Here is a 15,786-nt window from a genome sequence, read left to right on the forward strand (position 1 = left end):
AGGTATAAGATGCCACCTGGTGGTCAAACAGCATAACAGGAGCTTTTACTCCAACACAATAGAAAAATGCTGGTTTCTGGTGTGATTATTTAAAATATGCATTTATAACACAGATTTTATATATATATATATATATATATATATATACAGAAACCAGAAAGCCAGAAGTCTTATTCATTCCCTATATATATATATATATATATATATATATATATATATATATATATATATATATATATATATATATATATATATATATATATATATATATATATATATATATATATATATATATATATATTTTTAAAAAGCAGAATTTTTTTTTAAACTGAAGACAATGGACATGAGAGGATAAAATAATGTTAAAGAATCACACTGCAACATGAACACATGGCATATTTGGAGATTATATGTGTCAGGACAAGAAACTGCATTAATGTGCATGCTTTTAACCCACCTCTATTTAGAAGAGGAAAACAAATGGAAGCTATTAGAGAATAATATTCAGGAACTGTGGCAGAAGCTACACTGAAGCCTTGTTCTCTCTCACACACCTTCGTCCTCCTGGAGGTTTGCTGCCGTCTGCTGGGAGTTCTTGTTGTTTCTTGACTGGAGTTGAAGACTTGGCCAGTACCGGAGGAACCTTTTGGCCATTCTGTAGGCTGTGTTCAAATTTCTCCACCTGACTGCTGCTCTGACTCATTGAGCTGATGACAGCAGAGAGAGAAATGTGCTGAAATGATCGGTCAACTGTCAAAAATACACAGAATTCAGACAAAGACACAAAACAAAATACTGTCATGGCCATAGCCTGCAGGATTTGTTTCATCACACAGAAACAGGCGGATCAGTCTCACTGATCTCATTTTATCATTTAGTAGTTCATCATTTTAACCTGAGAGCAGTTCTCTTCTAAGCTGATTTACCTTTACCTAAAGTATCAAAATCAAAAGTGGCTCTCAATTTAAAACTGAACCTTTTAACTCATTTGCAAAAAAACAAAACAAAGAAAGCCCTCCTATTTATGACCAAATATAGAGCAGTATTCTAACATTTAAGCCTCATTAAGTGCTACTGTGGATTAAGAACTTATTATTTGAAAGAACATTGGAACATTTACTTAATGGAGACACTTTAACTAACCTTCTGGCTGTTTTCATGCTGTCATCAGCGGTGCTGATGTCACTAGTCCGGTCATTTTCTCTCCGTTTCAGATCCACGCTCTCTGTGCTCTCCCTCTGTGGCAGCAGGTAAGAAACAGCAAACTGTTAGCTGACCAGCCTCGATGTCCTCTTAAGTGACTTTCAAAAATAACTTGAGCCAGTTAAAAAGTAATGAATTTAGCAATAACTTATATTTATCATACTTATCATATATGCTATTAAAATCCAATGAAGTGCTCTATATGTGGTTGTGGCTTGTTTACAGCCACATATTGTCAAGACCAAATTAAATAATGTAATTTTGTGCATGCATCAAGGAGCATCATAAACATATTCATATATACACTATATTGTAAATTGTAAATTGCACCTTTTTTTTTAACTTGAACTCAGCTAAACGAGGTAGCAAACGAAAATACTTTATTAACAAAACAAAACAAAAAACATGTCACATGCAGGTGTTCTGGCCACTGTTCATATGAGGGTGAATTTATACAGTGTGACGGTACACAGCTCATATTATGATCAATGCGCTATTCACCGATTGCCTCTCCAGCAGTTCCTGTTTACGTTCCCAGTCAGCAAGAGAACGAACGATAGTGTCCTGAGGATCAGTTGGGAGAGAGGAGAGTTCATCTCGACTGGGGGAGGGCAGGGCGGAAGAGCGGGGCGTCAGAGGCGTCACGGTTTCCTCCAGTATCCGACGCTCCTGTTTTAATATGAACATAGATGAATTTTAAACCATAATTTAGTGGCCAGCTGGGCAAAGGTTAGCTGAAATACTACGTTTAAACTTCAAATTCACACACACATATTACATGTAATTCAGTTGATATTGTTAAGCAGAAAAACCCATCACAGGTGCTGTCAAGCAAAAAACACACCCACACACCTCCTCGTGGTACTTCCTTTCCTCCTCTGCCACCTCCTTCTGTGCTTTCTCCCACTCCTCCTTCAGTTTCTCCTGCTCACGCTGGTACTTCTCCTGTTACCATGGCAACACAACACATGACATGCAGCACAGCAGAGAGGAAGACTAAACTGTCTGCAGTTGGAAAACAAAGGCAATGCGCAGACATATCCGACATCAACAGAGTACTGAGAGACTTTTCAAAAGGCCAACCAAATGCTAAAAATTCTCTGCTTGTGATAATGTTTTAACTTGGTCCAAGAAGACAGAGAGCTGCGATAACAGGCACACGCTACAACATTTCCATGCAGAATACCCTCATTATGCACTTTAACTATGTGAAACTTGATGTACAGACATATGTGAAGGCAAATTTAGCTTCCTATCCACTGCTATGCCTAAAAACAGATTTTATATCTGCTTGTTAGGAACAAAAAGCAAACAAAGGAGACCAAAAGCAGGCAGTGCAGACAAAAGCAGAAAGCGTATCATGCAGAAGCTCTCAAACAGTGGGTTCGTACACAATTTTCAAAACTCCATTTAAATGTTCTTTGGTTTGGAGTATGGTTTATAACTGCCTATATCCAATAAAAGCAGAAAAAACACAAACATATTTTCTCAGATTACCTTTTTAACCTTTTAGACTTGTGTAAGAACCCCAAAAAGAAGGCGCCATTTAAAGACAACACATAGACAACACAGACGCAGGGAGGCTAAAAGGAAGTAATGAGTACACTGATGCACCAGACATTCATCCATTTCAGCGCATCTCATCTCAAACCATCCTGCAACAACTGGAAAGAAGGGAAATCTGCTTTCATCACTGCTTCGTCTTTTTTCAAGATAACACTGTAGATGAGCTTGATAAATAACAGACACTGCAACTCCATTAAATGTTGACAAGTGTGTAGACTTGAGATGCACCTGTTATAAATTGAGGAGAGAGAGGGTGACTTGGGCAGCAGCAACAGCAGCAGCTTTGGACAGAGTCCTTGCCTCTGTCTGTGGCTTGAGATGGAGACAGTGAGGGAATAAAACCAAAACAGAGGTTCTTCCACTGCACAAAATCGCCACCTAATGGTTAAAGTGTGCACAGACGCAGCTTGGGGGGGATGGGGGTGAGTTTGCCTTTACAGGAGGATGTGTTCAATACAAAACAAATATGGAGGCAAGCTTTGCGAGCAGCAATGAAATGTGGTTAATACATCCGACTGTAAGAGGAGCAAGTCAGTGACTGTGCAGCTGTGCAGCAGTGTGGTCTGGATTCATGTTTAGTTCCAGTTACAAAAAAAAAAAAAAAGCTTTCCAGAAAATCATATTAGAAATAATCTTTAATAGCAAAATTCAGTAACAACACCTGCTTTCCACACCGGCTGCAATTTATTATTATTTTTGTTAAATCACCTCATTTGTAGAAATGAGTCTGAGGTCTCACAATTAAATGTCATTAAAACCTCAGGGGCCGAGACTGACCACAACCTGTTATGTCTTTCCACAAAACTGGTTTGTGCTGCTAAAACACAATATATCATTATAGCACACTGTAGGTATGTTGTTCTCTATAAGAAAGCTAACCCCTAACTTTGCAGCCTCATGCACCATGCTTGACTCTTTTAGGTATACTGTGTACCTGCAGCATGCGCTCCTGCTCTTGCTGCCACCTTTCCTGACGCTTTCGCTCCTCATCCGGGTCCCAAGACCAGCGGTCTCCCCGCTTGGCCTGGGGTAACACCGGAACTGACACCTGATAGACCCCAACACACACCCACACACACATATCACCATATACAAATATCCATGCACACATTCACATCCAACCACAACCCATTCACGCACAGATCAACACCAAAGTGCACACACATCCACCACAAAAAAAAGTAGAAGAAGAGAAGGGAGGAGACAGAAATAGTTGGTCTACCACAACAGCACTACTCCAATGCTAGCCAAAGGACTCCTACTAAGGAGAGAAGAGACAGAGAAAGAGAGAGATGAGCTTAAATGAAAATAAAATAAAAGCAGTCTCAGCCATCGACTACAGCATCATCATCTGGCATGCTACATAAACAGCTTTGTGTGTCCTATAATAATTAGCTGAGGCGCCTAAAATATGACAGTATGTGAGCACTGAATAATAAAACTGAAAGATTCACATGCAGTCATATTAATGGTTTTCTTGCTTTGCGTTTCTGTTAAAGTCTAAAACACCTTTTTCACTCTTACCTGTTGTATTTTGTGTATTCCCTCCCTTCCGCATAATTTTACTTTTACAACATTAAGCTAAACTACTGGTGTACCCATGGTACTGCAGGAGGGGATAAGCAGTAAAAAGGGTTTTTGTGAATTTACTCACATTTCCACGGTGATCCTTTTCCGCCTCTTCTACAGAGAAAGGAAACAGCGGTTAAAGCAAATGAGATATTTGGACACAGGGGATCAAACTAAGTCACTCGGATATTGAGGAAAAAGACAACACGCCAAGTGCTGATTTCCTGAGGAGTAAAATGGGGATGAAAGAAAACAAAGACAGAGCTGAGTCCACCAAGAGCAACAATCATAGTCAGTAAATTAATAATTTGTCAAAGGTTCAAAGGTTTTATTTTGTCTTTCTAGTTAGAAAAATGTTGATATAAATTGAAACTTTGCCTCTTACTAGGTCAGGTTTTGTAGGTTTAACCAGTGTGTGGAAAACAGCTGAACATTATCTTTTTTGACCTCGTCTGGCCAGGACTCTGCAGTCTATTTACACCTACAGGCCAGTGGACACTCTTTCAAGGATGAGGATGTACACATCCTGGACAGGGAGGAACGCTGGTTTGAGCGTGGAGTCAAGGAGACCATTTACGTGAAAAGGGAACGACCTCTGAATCGAGGAGGGGGCCTAAGGGTACATCTTTCAGCATCTTACAATGCTGTGATTGCAGCCATTCCCCAACTCTTTGTGAATGGAACTCATGGCCATTGATCGGCGGTCTTTGATCAATGGCCATGAGAATTTGCATAATTATGATGAAGGAACTGACCTCCCAGCCCTTTGTTCCTTCAGTGGGCTGGTTTCAGTCATTATGCAAATATACTGTTTATAAGATTTGGGGAAACCTGCAGTCAGCTGAGACTGAAGACGTCACTTGGATGAGTGACGAAACGTTTCTCCCACAAAACGCTACGTTCAGATGAACAGAATCAACTTTTGGAGATTATTTTTTTGAAATTCACACTTGCATGCAGAAAGACTGCTACGCAAAAGGAGTCCACAACAACTTATAAATAACAGTCAAATGTTCGAATGATCAAAACAACAGATAAACCTTACACAATTAAATAAATTTCTGTTAGTTACAGGCTGTAACTACAGTTCTGTGAGAATATATTTCTCCCCTACCCAACATCTGGCTTTCCCACTGCAGTGGGTACTGAGTAATGCTGATCACAACTTTAATAGAGCTCTAATACACACCAGATGTTAGAGCTTTTGGTGGAAAAGCCCCCATAATGTGAAGCACACTGAGGCAAGCATGAAACTAAAAGTTAAGCAGGTCAAAAATGTGTATAATCTTCTTTTAATACATTGTCAAAGGGCACTTCTTCTCATTAAGAGCTTCTGTAAACATGATGAGAACATCTTTTACAACAACAAGACACTGATGAGCCAGTAATACTAAGAATGAGAAACTTCAAAACACATTTAAAACACAGAAAACGTCACTGTTCATTCACAAAAACATTGGAAATGAAGGAATAAACAAGAGATGGGTCTGGGGTCTAGCCCTTGGAGAAACGGCAGGGAAGCCCTGTGCACCAGCACTCAAGGGCGGAAATGTGATCGCCACGAGTGGAGGGAGTTTACCTTGCGGAGCGAAGAACTCCCAGCGTAATTTAGGGCTGCTGGTTGCCAACGAAGACCTGACACTGTTTGCAAGCTCTATAGCGAAATAAAATAAAAATGTGCAGGTGGAAGGAAAAGAGGGAATTAGGGGAGAAAGGGAAAGAAAGGAGGAAAGAATAAGGGATAGATGTCAAAACCAGGAGGTGGAGAGGGTGCAGATTGCAGCATTCCTCCTGTGATACTGTAAGTGGAAACTGGAAAACTGGTATAAAAAAAAACTAAAATTAAAATAAAAAAAAATTTAAAAAAACCCTTAAAGAGCAACACTTTTTCCCCACATAAAAATTAATTCCAGTTTGGTTATACAAATTATGAATAAAAACAAATAAGAAAAAAAAACAATAAAGCAAGGCAGATTTTTTGATTGATGTTTTGTTGGATTGCATGTCCATCTCCCTTATGAAATAAAATGGGATATACTACAGCGATATGATAAGTGAGTCGAGGCTTTGCTAAAACAAGTCTCATCATGATCGCAAACCTTTGAATGCCCCTTTAATCATAGCAGCAAAGCAAAGTGACATATTGGAAGGCAAAAAGAAAAACAGGCACTAACAGGGATTTGCTGATCAAGCATCTAAAACAATAAGTATGGTAAATAAGCCAGATGTCTGGGTGTTAAACATGTACATACCTGCTTTTGTTTCCCATTGCTGGTGATAACCAGATGATCCTGGTGGAGCTGAGCTTGATGACATCTCTGACCTCTGTAAGAGCTCCTGGGAGCAGGGATCATTGGCCTGCAGGTAGATTTAAGATTATAGAATAGAACACCTTTTATTGTCAGTATACACATGTACAATGAGATACAGAGCATCTCCTACACAGTGCAGATATGTAGGAAAAGAAAGGGGGGTGAGGTGCACAGGTCTGCAGCACTATATACATACGAACAGTATTCAAAATTTAAAATGTACAAATATAAAAATCGGGAAAAATAAATAAATAAATATTGTTATAAATTTACAAATTAAGGATTGCACCGTGGTGATGGTAGTTGTGTAGTCTGTGTCAATTCCACCCCTTGGATTGGGGGGTGGAATTGTGTTATGAGTGCATGTTATCCATGTTATCCACTAGACATCTACTAGACAGATGGCTCATAATTTGAGTTTTGATATCACCTACTGGCTGATATGACTGTATATCAACCCCAGACTGGACAAGATTAGAGAGGTCTTCACTAGATGGTTTGGACATTTCTTGTTCTTGTTTGGCTTCTGAAAAAAGACATACAAGAAGTTTAAAATCTACTAATATAGTTGCACAGTGTTGCATGAACTTCAGTAACACGTGTTTGTTCTAAAAGTAACCACAAGGTGTCAGCATACTACTACCTGCAGGTGGGTTTTGATAAGCTACAGCATTTGGCTTTTCTTCCTCTGAAGCAGCTGCTGTCTGGTTTCCAGTCTTTCCAAAGCTTTCCTGTGGCTTCTGCAGCTCCTGTAGGGGTCACATATGGATTTCTTTCTGAATGCTAAACTAAATTCTGCAGATCAAAGGGCCTATGTTGTGTAAGAAGTACAAACGAAACATGATATTTCAGACTTGAAGAGTTCAATCTCAACTAAATTTGGGCAAAATCATTGCAAGATGCATGATATAATGCATGGCAAGGAACAGAATACAGGGCAAGTATTCAATATACGGCATTATTGAGAGAGGCAAAATACTCTGCACCCAGAAAACTGGGCTTGGAGTAAAATACCCACTAACCATGCTTCTTTAAAAGACAAAAAAATGTAAATAACTATAAAACATCGGAATTCTCACTGATGGGAGTGAGGTGGGCCGGCTGGGTGGTGTTGACTCAGTGACTTTCTCCTCCTGGACCTCCTGAGTGTCCTCAGAAGCTATCTCTGTAACATCTTGTGTCTCCTTTGCCTTTGTTGACACTGGACTTCCTTCCCTAGAAGAGGTGTGGGTACTGTGAGGGAGTGAGGTTTCTGACAAGGGAACATCTACAGCACCATCTACAGTGCTGTTTTTGCTTTGGGAAGGGGATGCCTGAAAATGGGGAGGCGAGTCCCTTCCTTGACTCTCAGGTGTGGTGGGAACATCGTCACTTCCAACGTCACCATTTACTCGCAGCAAACCATCCACCTAGGTAAAAAGAGAAAAAGTTTAATGTTTAATTTTCTGTGTGTAGTGTTTATACCCTTCGCTTTTCAATAAATGGCTTCAACATGCATTAATGTTAAGAAAGCAAGCTGAACGATATGGCTATACCATTCAATTTTATTTATTTTGCTCTAAATCATAACATATGCAATTTCAAGGTAAGATTACAGTATTGAACCACTCATTTCTAGATAAGAAGGTGCTTATTGTCCAATTTATTCTTCATTCATTACATGGATAAATATAGAAATCCTGAACAACACTGACTGCGAATAAAAATGTAAAATAAACCACGCCAAAAAACCCAGTGGCCTCATTTGTGGTCATTATGAACCTCTCTTCTCAGTTAGTAATTAGCTATTCATCCAGCTCACAAGACCACACTGCCCTCTATGAACAAGAGGCACTAATATATGTGCGAAGAGCTCCTAGTGAGCGGTAACTCAAGACACGGTGGTAAAGATGGGTGAATGCAGGCTCAGTCTCCCCCTCTCTGCCTCCACCTTCTCATCCCTCTCCTTGCAGCCTGTGTGGGCTCTCTTTGTCCGTCGGGAGCCCACTTCACATTGAGAGGGTCCTACTTGTCAACTTCTTAAGTCAATAGGGAACAGAGGGCTCCATTGAAGCCCAGGCTTTGCTCAGACTCCTGACAAGGAATTCCAGAAGAGTGCTTTGTTCCATTTGGTCTGATAATAATCTTACCCTCCCTCTTTTCCACACCAAAACATAAGATCTCATCATGAAAATTCCCATTTTGTAATTTTTTTCTAGAAGAAAAGGAAATGGATCCCGTTGAGAGTACTTCGAGCTAAATTGAAACATTACATGCTTCTTCAGGGAGGGGATGTCTTACATTTTCCTACAAACCAGCCAGCTCATCACCATGGCAGTTCTGTGGTATTCTAATGTAAATGCCAAGAGACCCGGAGAGGAATTTACCCACAAGGAGGGAAACCGACACTTGCAAGTAACCACATTTGAAATGGTCAAGGCCTTAATCACCGTTAGACTAACAAGATCTTATCTTCTTTTTTGTATATAGGAATAAAGCTTTAGAATCACTGTGTACACAACCTGAACAAGAAGCACCATACTGTATATCCACAGCAGCCCTGAAGCTTCCTGTGACAATACCTGCAGGCAGTGCAAATGTTGAAAGCAGCTGGATTGTCAGCTGCTTAGTGCATAGTCATAGTCCAATATGTTCATGTGCATGTTCGATGAACAGACACTAAGAAAGTGGGAGTCATATGCACTTCCTTCTATACCCAGGCAGCATCCTAGCCTAAACCAAACTGGGTATATCTAATAGTGAGAACAGATCACACATGAATGGGATTATTTCCTGCTGTGTCCCACGTGTGAGAGAGGGTAACATCTGCCAATGTTTTGGACTGAACCTCCTGATATTGTTCATGTGCAAAAACAGCTAAAAACAGGACTCAGTATTTGGAGTAGACAACTATGAACATTTTAATTGTTGTCACCTTAATCCTTAATCTTAAATGTTTCCACGTGTGAATTGTGGTGCAATGAAAAAAATATACTGACATCTGTGTTCTCACATTCAGATATATCTAGGTAAGTCAATATCTGACCTCCTTCGCCTGAGTCAATCATACCTTGTTGTTCCAAGTTTCACCTCCTGCAGGTCGGGCCTGGAAATAAGGCTTGGGCATCAGCAAAGGCACCGGTTTGGGTGACAGGGCTCGGGTTGATGGCGGTTCAGAGGAGCGAGAGCGTATCTGAGACCGCTGGTGTGAGGACGGTTCTTTGGGAAACTCCTCGATTCGCGCCTCAAATGTAGAAGTAAACTTTGGAGTCGGGGCAGACTGCTGGCGCAGATACCTCATGGGCCCATTGAAGTCAGAATCGAAAGGGTCTGGTGTCGTGGGAGAGGCTGACAGGGAGAGGGAGAGCGGGAAAGGTGAGGTGGGGAAGGAGGGGTCAGCGGATATGCTGCGGTCCAACAACTTTGGCAGCTGCAGGCGTTCGAGGACTGTTTCGCTTATGGAGAAACGCTGGGCGTAACGTTGGAGAATGGCAGTCGCCTCCTCAGGAGTTTTGGCTTTCTTGTATGCCTGCCGTAGATCCTCCTCACGACGCTCCCTTAGAAAGAAGAGAAAGCATAGCAGAGGTAAAGCAGTTGATATAACAATTATTTGAACCTACTCTTGCTTTAGCCAAGCTTTGTCTAAAAAGACAGATACAGAAATCAGTTGTAATTGCTACCAAAGGCTGATTGGTTGCTGTCAAACTCAAGAGACCTTTTTTTTTCTTCACTGCAAAAGATCAGTTTCTTCTAGTCATTTCACAATCACTCACACAATCTGCTCTTCCTTTTAATTTCTGAAGGAGACCTATTTAAAGTGAACTCCAGGAGGAGCTGCATTCACCTCTGTGCCCGCTGACAGCAATGACAGGGGACATATAATTCTCTTCTCTGAGAATGACCCAGTTTTTCTTTACTTCTGATATCATACTGAGCAAAGAGCTATTGGCTTTCCTGTGGTATACTCATTAAAGCAGTTCTCAGTAGGTTGTCGTGGATGTAACTTACTTGTCCTCTACTATCTCCCTATAGGTCTTGATGCTTCTTCTCCTCTGAGAGGTATAAGTGTCTCCTGACATCAGGCGCTCCATCATCTTCCTTTCCTCCTCCTTTTTGATCAGATCCTGGGAAATACTCCTCCTCCGACTTTTCCATCGGGCCAGGTCCTGACACCCATACAGACAGATTCAAAGTATGTCCTGGTTCAGCAGCACTTTGAGCTCCCTGTTATTTTACTGGGGCACAGCTAAAATGACTTTAGAAGACGCTTGTATAACAGGCCACAGGCAGTAAAACCATAGCAGTTAAAAAGGAATAATGAAAGTAATGCAAAGATGTAACAAACTGCATACAAATAAATGTCAGTCCCATAAAACAAAGACCGAAAGATACAGAGTGAGCGACTTAATGTCTGAGAAACTCACATCCTGCCAGTGGTCCTCCTCTTCCTTCATTTTGTTGTACTGGTTATGCATCCGCTCATGACGCACCTGACTGTGCGGCTGTAACGTGGCTTCTTCCTCACCACGCATGTCGATCATACTCACACTCCTGCAGGCAAGGGGAAAAAACAAGCAGTAATTATTTAAATCAAACTGGGCTTATTAGTTATACTACTAGTGATTCTATAGTACATGATGTACTACTACTGTAATGGTGTTTTCATTTTGTCACTGGAACACAATATAAAAAAAAAACTGCTTTAACATATTCTATACTTTCAATGCAACTTTGAAGAAGTAACATGTTTAATGTTGAAAAAAAGCTACTTTTGACTGCTCACTTAATCATAAGATGTCACCATAGCAAGTAGGTCTACATGTTTGATCTGGCAGATTTCTTTTTACACCAGATGCCCTTCCTGAAGCAACCCAAAAGGGATTTCTCCCTCTTCCCGTAAAACTGGGATTTTTCTTTGCTTATAAGGCGAGTGTGTAATCCACTATACTACTGGAGCCACTGAAATGGTTAATGTCAAATAAACACAGAAAATTAGCTTTACCATGTATACCATGGAACAGTCCAAAACAGAATGTATCAAACAAACCACATCGTTCAAAAACTACGTCAATTTATCATAATGAGGAAAAGGTAAATAAACTGGTCCCAGTGTCTCAGAGAGATACCAAAAATAAAATCATTGTTCCATGGAAACATGTTTTTAAAGGAAACTTCATGCTTGCTTAGTAAGCAGAACTAAGATTTTATCCAGCCCATTGTTCCCTCGGAAGATCAAACAAAGATTTCTGCGTCTTTGCTCTTTGGATGGATTCGATATGTTTCAAAACACATTTAAATACATTTAATATCAGTTTCAATCTGAGTTCATCAGATGCAACAATCAGTATGATCTTCATACAATCATTGACTCATTAAAGGCAGTTTACATTTCTCTTTACATTTGTTCTGCAATGGCGAAACAGTTTTACATTACAGATGAGACAGAAAGTACAGCTTTATTGTTAGAGGCATGCAGCAACAATGCATGTTGATCACAGAATTAGAAAGCCTAAGAGCAATGACAACTGTCTTAACTATGTGACTATAGCACCTGTCTATTTTTAGTACTTTTATGTGCTGGCAACAGGTAATTTTCAAAGGTATCGCTTGGCTTACAGTCATAAGTTACAAAAGAGTGGCACTTAGATGGTACTCACTCACAAATGCTTTTTGGTTCTCACTGAGCAGTGTGTGCATTAAAGAACATTGCAGCAGTACAGTATTTTCACACCAAGGGGCAACTGCACTTAAGCAATCCCCTGTCATCATGCTGCACTTTTAGCTGTTGTGTATGGGATTAAAGGGACTGGTTGTTGGCAGGCTGGTAGAAATGGCTGCTTTACATGACACATGCAGCTGGCTCGCAGAAGCACTGAGGATGAGTTTAGCAAGTCCTCTCCACATCCTTGGCAGCAGGCACGTTGAATAAATTTGAGAGGAATGGATTGTTGCCAGGCAAAGGCAAAAAAGCACTAGGTTTATTGAAGCCATATTTTCCATGATAAGCCTAAGAGCCAGGGACACTGTTTGACACTGTTGAAGCACACAGCCAAAAATGTCCACCACAAATCATTTAACTGCAAGCAGGAAAATCTGCTTATTTGTGAGACATTTATGTTTTCCATGCAGAAAAAAGTCGTCACATAAGATCGCCTTGTAACAAAAGCTGTCATACATCAGCACCGACTGGCTGCACTGATTCCCACTAATACCTCTACGAAAACAGAAATCAGATAAATTACTGTCATTGCAGAAAGCATTTTGGTTCCATTCCACATTTCTGTAGACTATGTGGTGTTTAACATGTCATGTCAAAATTGCCCCAAAAGATGAATTAAAGGAATGATTTATGACATTAGGGTATCAATTCCAGTAAAGTTTGAGGTTCTATGGGCCACTTCACATGATCCATACCCTGGTAAGAGCATATTATGGTTAAATGACAGCATAATGCAGCATTTTTTTCAACACAAGATTGTCAATATGAAATTAATAAAGGAAAAAATAGAACTTTTATAAATATAAATTGCTGTCAGTGGCGACATTTTTCTAAATTCCTTCAATTTCTGGCAGATTTCCCCACTTCCCTGACCTATTTCCAACAATGAACAAATGATTTAATGACTTATTGAGCCAGCTCTATTTTGTACTGCAGAGCAATGCCAGGCAGCTGAGCCTGTGAGGGGTAAAAAGACAACTTACTGCGGATCATCTGACACACAATCTGTGTGGCTGAATCTACAGAAGTCAGAAAGCATGGAGGGAAAACACAATCACAAATGAACACAACACTCTGAAGAGAGAAACATCTCATCCACGCGTGCAAATATTAAAAAGCCATGTTTGCAGCTGATAATGAGTTAGTTTGTGACTACGCACCAGCTTAATTTAATTACTAATGCTTGAAACAAATATGTGTGGTGATCTTTGGTTGTGTTAGCTCCTAGGTTAAATGACAAACCTCAAGCCAGACACAAGGGGGCAGTCTTATCCAGAACACAAATTTACTGCAGCACTAAAAGCACTGCTGGCATAAAATAAAAATAATTTTAAAAAACACATTATATGGCCATGATCTTAGAATGCAGTTGACACTAAACTATTGAAAAAAGAAAGAAAGAAAAAAGGAAATGCATGTTTTATTAGACAGCACAAGGGTAACATCAAGGATGCAGCTGTCTTTGTGTCTGTGACCACCACTTGTAGGTTTGGCCTTAACCACAAAGGTCTTCATACAGAGCTGTCTCTGTGATGTTGGAGGGGTGTGAGAGACAGTGTGGCCTGTGGTTTGAATCTCACAAGATGGGAAAAAAAAAAAGACTAAACCAGGCAGACCAGGCAGATTGTTTGCTAAAAATGGTATTTGTCATATGGTATGTCCTAGTAAAACATCTATTTGCCATATGTTTTGGGGTAGATAGATGTGTGGCTGGGAATATGCTTTAAAGTCAGCTTTACTATAGAATTTCATTGGCACACTTTGAACTATCACTGTGTGATTGCCAATCTAGATTTGGATTCAAAGATATAGACTGAAGAATTACTCATCGATTTTGGTTCAAACTGGATCAAATTTACTTCAGAATGCACTGAAGTTGTTTCCTAATTTGAAATCCCTGAACAGCTCAAAAGCTGCCAACTAAAGTCATGCACAGTTAATCAAAAAGCACATTCTCAAATGTTTCTACTTTCACAAATTAATCAGTCACAAAAAAGCAAGGATAAGAGAAAAAGTCAACTTTTCAGACTTTCCATGCAGCCCTTTTCAACAACAGATTTTAGCTGGCACTATCAATTTGCCTTCATGTAAAACAGGTAAAAAAGGTCATGCAGTCTTCAGATAGTGACATTCATCATCCACAGAGAAGCACTGCAGTCTCACGTCAAGATCACATGCTGATATAGAAAATTCAAAGGGATCATGGAAATAGAAGATCCCTTCACTTTGAAGTGAATTAAGCCGTTTTAGCTTAATGCAGCAAAGTTTCATTAAATAACAGTGTAGCTGTTGGAGTGAGCTCACTTTGCTGGAAGACTGCTGTCCACCCAAGACGTGCCTTCATCCATTTCAGTCTGTGGCTTTCCCTTCTGCCGGCACGTATCAGTCGTTTCTGTTGATGCGGTTGCCATGGCAGTGGGCACAGGAAGGAAGCTAGACGGACTCAGGGTGACGATACATTTGGGTGAGGTCGGTATTTGACAAGCCTGTTTATCATCTCCTTTTGCATCTGCAGCTACCAGAGAACCAGGAACTCCTTTCCTTATTGCGACATCCTCCTGGTGTGTCACAGGTGAATGCTTCCCAGCTGTGTTGATGGGGCTCGTTTGAAACACGGAGGCGGCCGTGGCATTTGCTGCTAGGGTCGACGAAAGGTGGAAGAATTCCTCTGAGCACGAGCGAGCTGGAGTACTGCAGAAAGCAAAGCAAACTAAACCGTTTTGCTGCCTGGTTATTATCCTACATCATAAGACAGCATTCCTCTGGAGAAGCCTAGTTTTTTTTAAAGACATAAATCTATGAAAATAGCGCATGGTCACAAATTCCTTCAGAGCAGACAAAGTCAAAGCAAAATTCACAAAACAGTCTGCTGTTTGTCATCCTGTGATGAACAGCTACTTTCTGGGAGGCTTATTATTGGACTGTAAATTCCCAGAATACATGGTAGGGAGGGAGAGACTGGCCAGCTGCCGGCAGTGAAAAGGCCAGGCTTCAGTCCCAGCCTGCTCAGGGTCAGGGAAGGAAGAAGGCCTCATTTCCTTACATCCTGAGGGTGGGTCGAATGTTCATGTTCTCTGTGAATGTTTGTTTGTGTGTGGACACATACAGTACATTCTTGTGTGCATCCATATTATATATACATATATATGTATATTTCTGTGTGTCCATGTTTCAGTTGTGCATGCAGCTTTGCTCCTAGCATATGATTGCAGATTTGATAGAAATATATTGTGATATAACTGGAAAGCAACCACTTGGTTCTTTTGTTCTCCCTTTCACTTGATCAAAATTTATGTTTGATTGAAAAAAATCTAGAGAACAACAGATTTCTGATACTTTAGATGTCAAACAGATTTGGTCATTACTGCAACTACAAAAACAGCTAAAAAAACATGGCACTGGGTATCTGCTCTACTTAACTAATTGAGTGAAACAGCA

General features: G+C 40.3%; 1 protein-coding gene across 11 annotated transcripts in view; it reads right to left on the reverse strand.

Moving 5' to 3' along the window:
- Positions 1-15,786, reverse strand: part of LOC146716900 (LIM and calponin homology domains-containing protein 1-like) — an 83,709-nt gene that overhangs the window by 4,967 nt on the left and 62,956 nt on the right. For 2 of the 11 annotated variants that reach the window (XM_085469508.1, XM_085469572.1), the window contains 16 exons: positions 14,653-15,039; positions 13,332-13,367; positions 11,054-11,180; positions 10,638-10,795; positions 9,700-10,186; positions 7,730-8,059; positions 7,294-7,399; positions 7,085-7,176; positions 6,591-6,696; positions 5,918-5,992; positions 4,424-4,452; positions 3,704-3,817; positions 2,056-2,148; positions 1,705-1,872; positions 1,144-1,238; positions 555-707 (listed from right to left, as the gene is read on the reverse strand). In XM_085469508.1, the coding sequence (XP_085325634.1) occupies positions 555-707; positions 1,144-1,238; positions 1,705-1,872; positions 2,056-2,148; positions 3,704-3,817; positions 4,424-4,452; positions 5,918-5,992; positions 6,591-6,696; positions 7,085-7,176; positions 7,294-7,399; positions 7,730-8,059; positions 9,700-10,186; positions 10,638-10,795; positions 11,054-11,180; positions 13,332-13,367; positions 14,653-15,039 (2,556 nt within the window). Of the gene's footprint in view, positions 1-554; positions 708-1,143; positions 1,239-1,704; positions 1,873-2,055; positions 2,149-3,703; positions 3,818-4,423; positions 4,453-5,917; positions 5,993-6,590; positions 6,697-7,084; positions 7,177-7,290; positions 7,400-7,729; positions 8,060-9,699; positions 10,187-10,637; positions 10,796-11,053; positions 11,181-13,331; positions 13,368-14,652; positions 15,040-15,786 lie in introns of all 11 variants that reach the window. The other 9 variants (XM_085469529.1, XM_085469500.1, XM_085469514.1 and 6 more) reach the window with 6 other exon arrangements.

Source organism: Copadichromis virginalis, linkage group LG2 (genome assembly GCF_057382275.1).
Source record: "Copadichromis virginalis isolate Kocher_CV1m ecotype Utaka linkage group LG2, C_Virginalis_male_GT1.1, whole genome shotgun sequence".
Classification (NCBI taxonomy): domain Eukaryota; kingdom Metazoa; phylum Chordata; class Actinopteri; order Cichliformes; family Cichlidae; genus Copadichromis; species Copadichromis virginalis.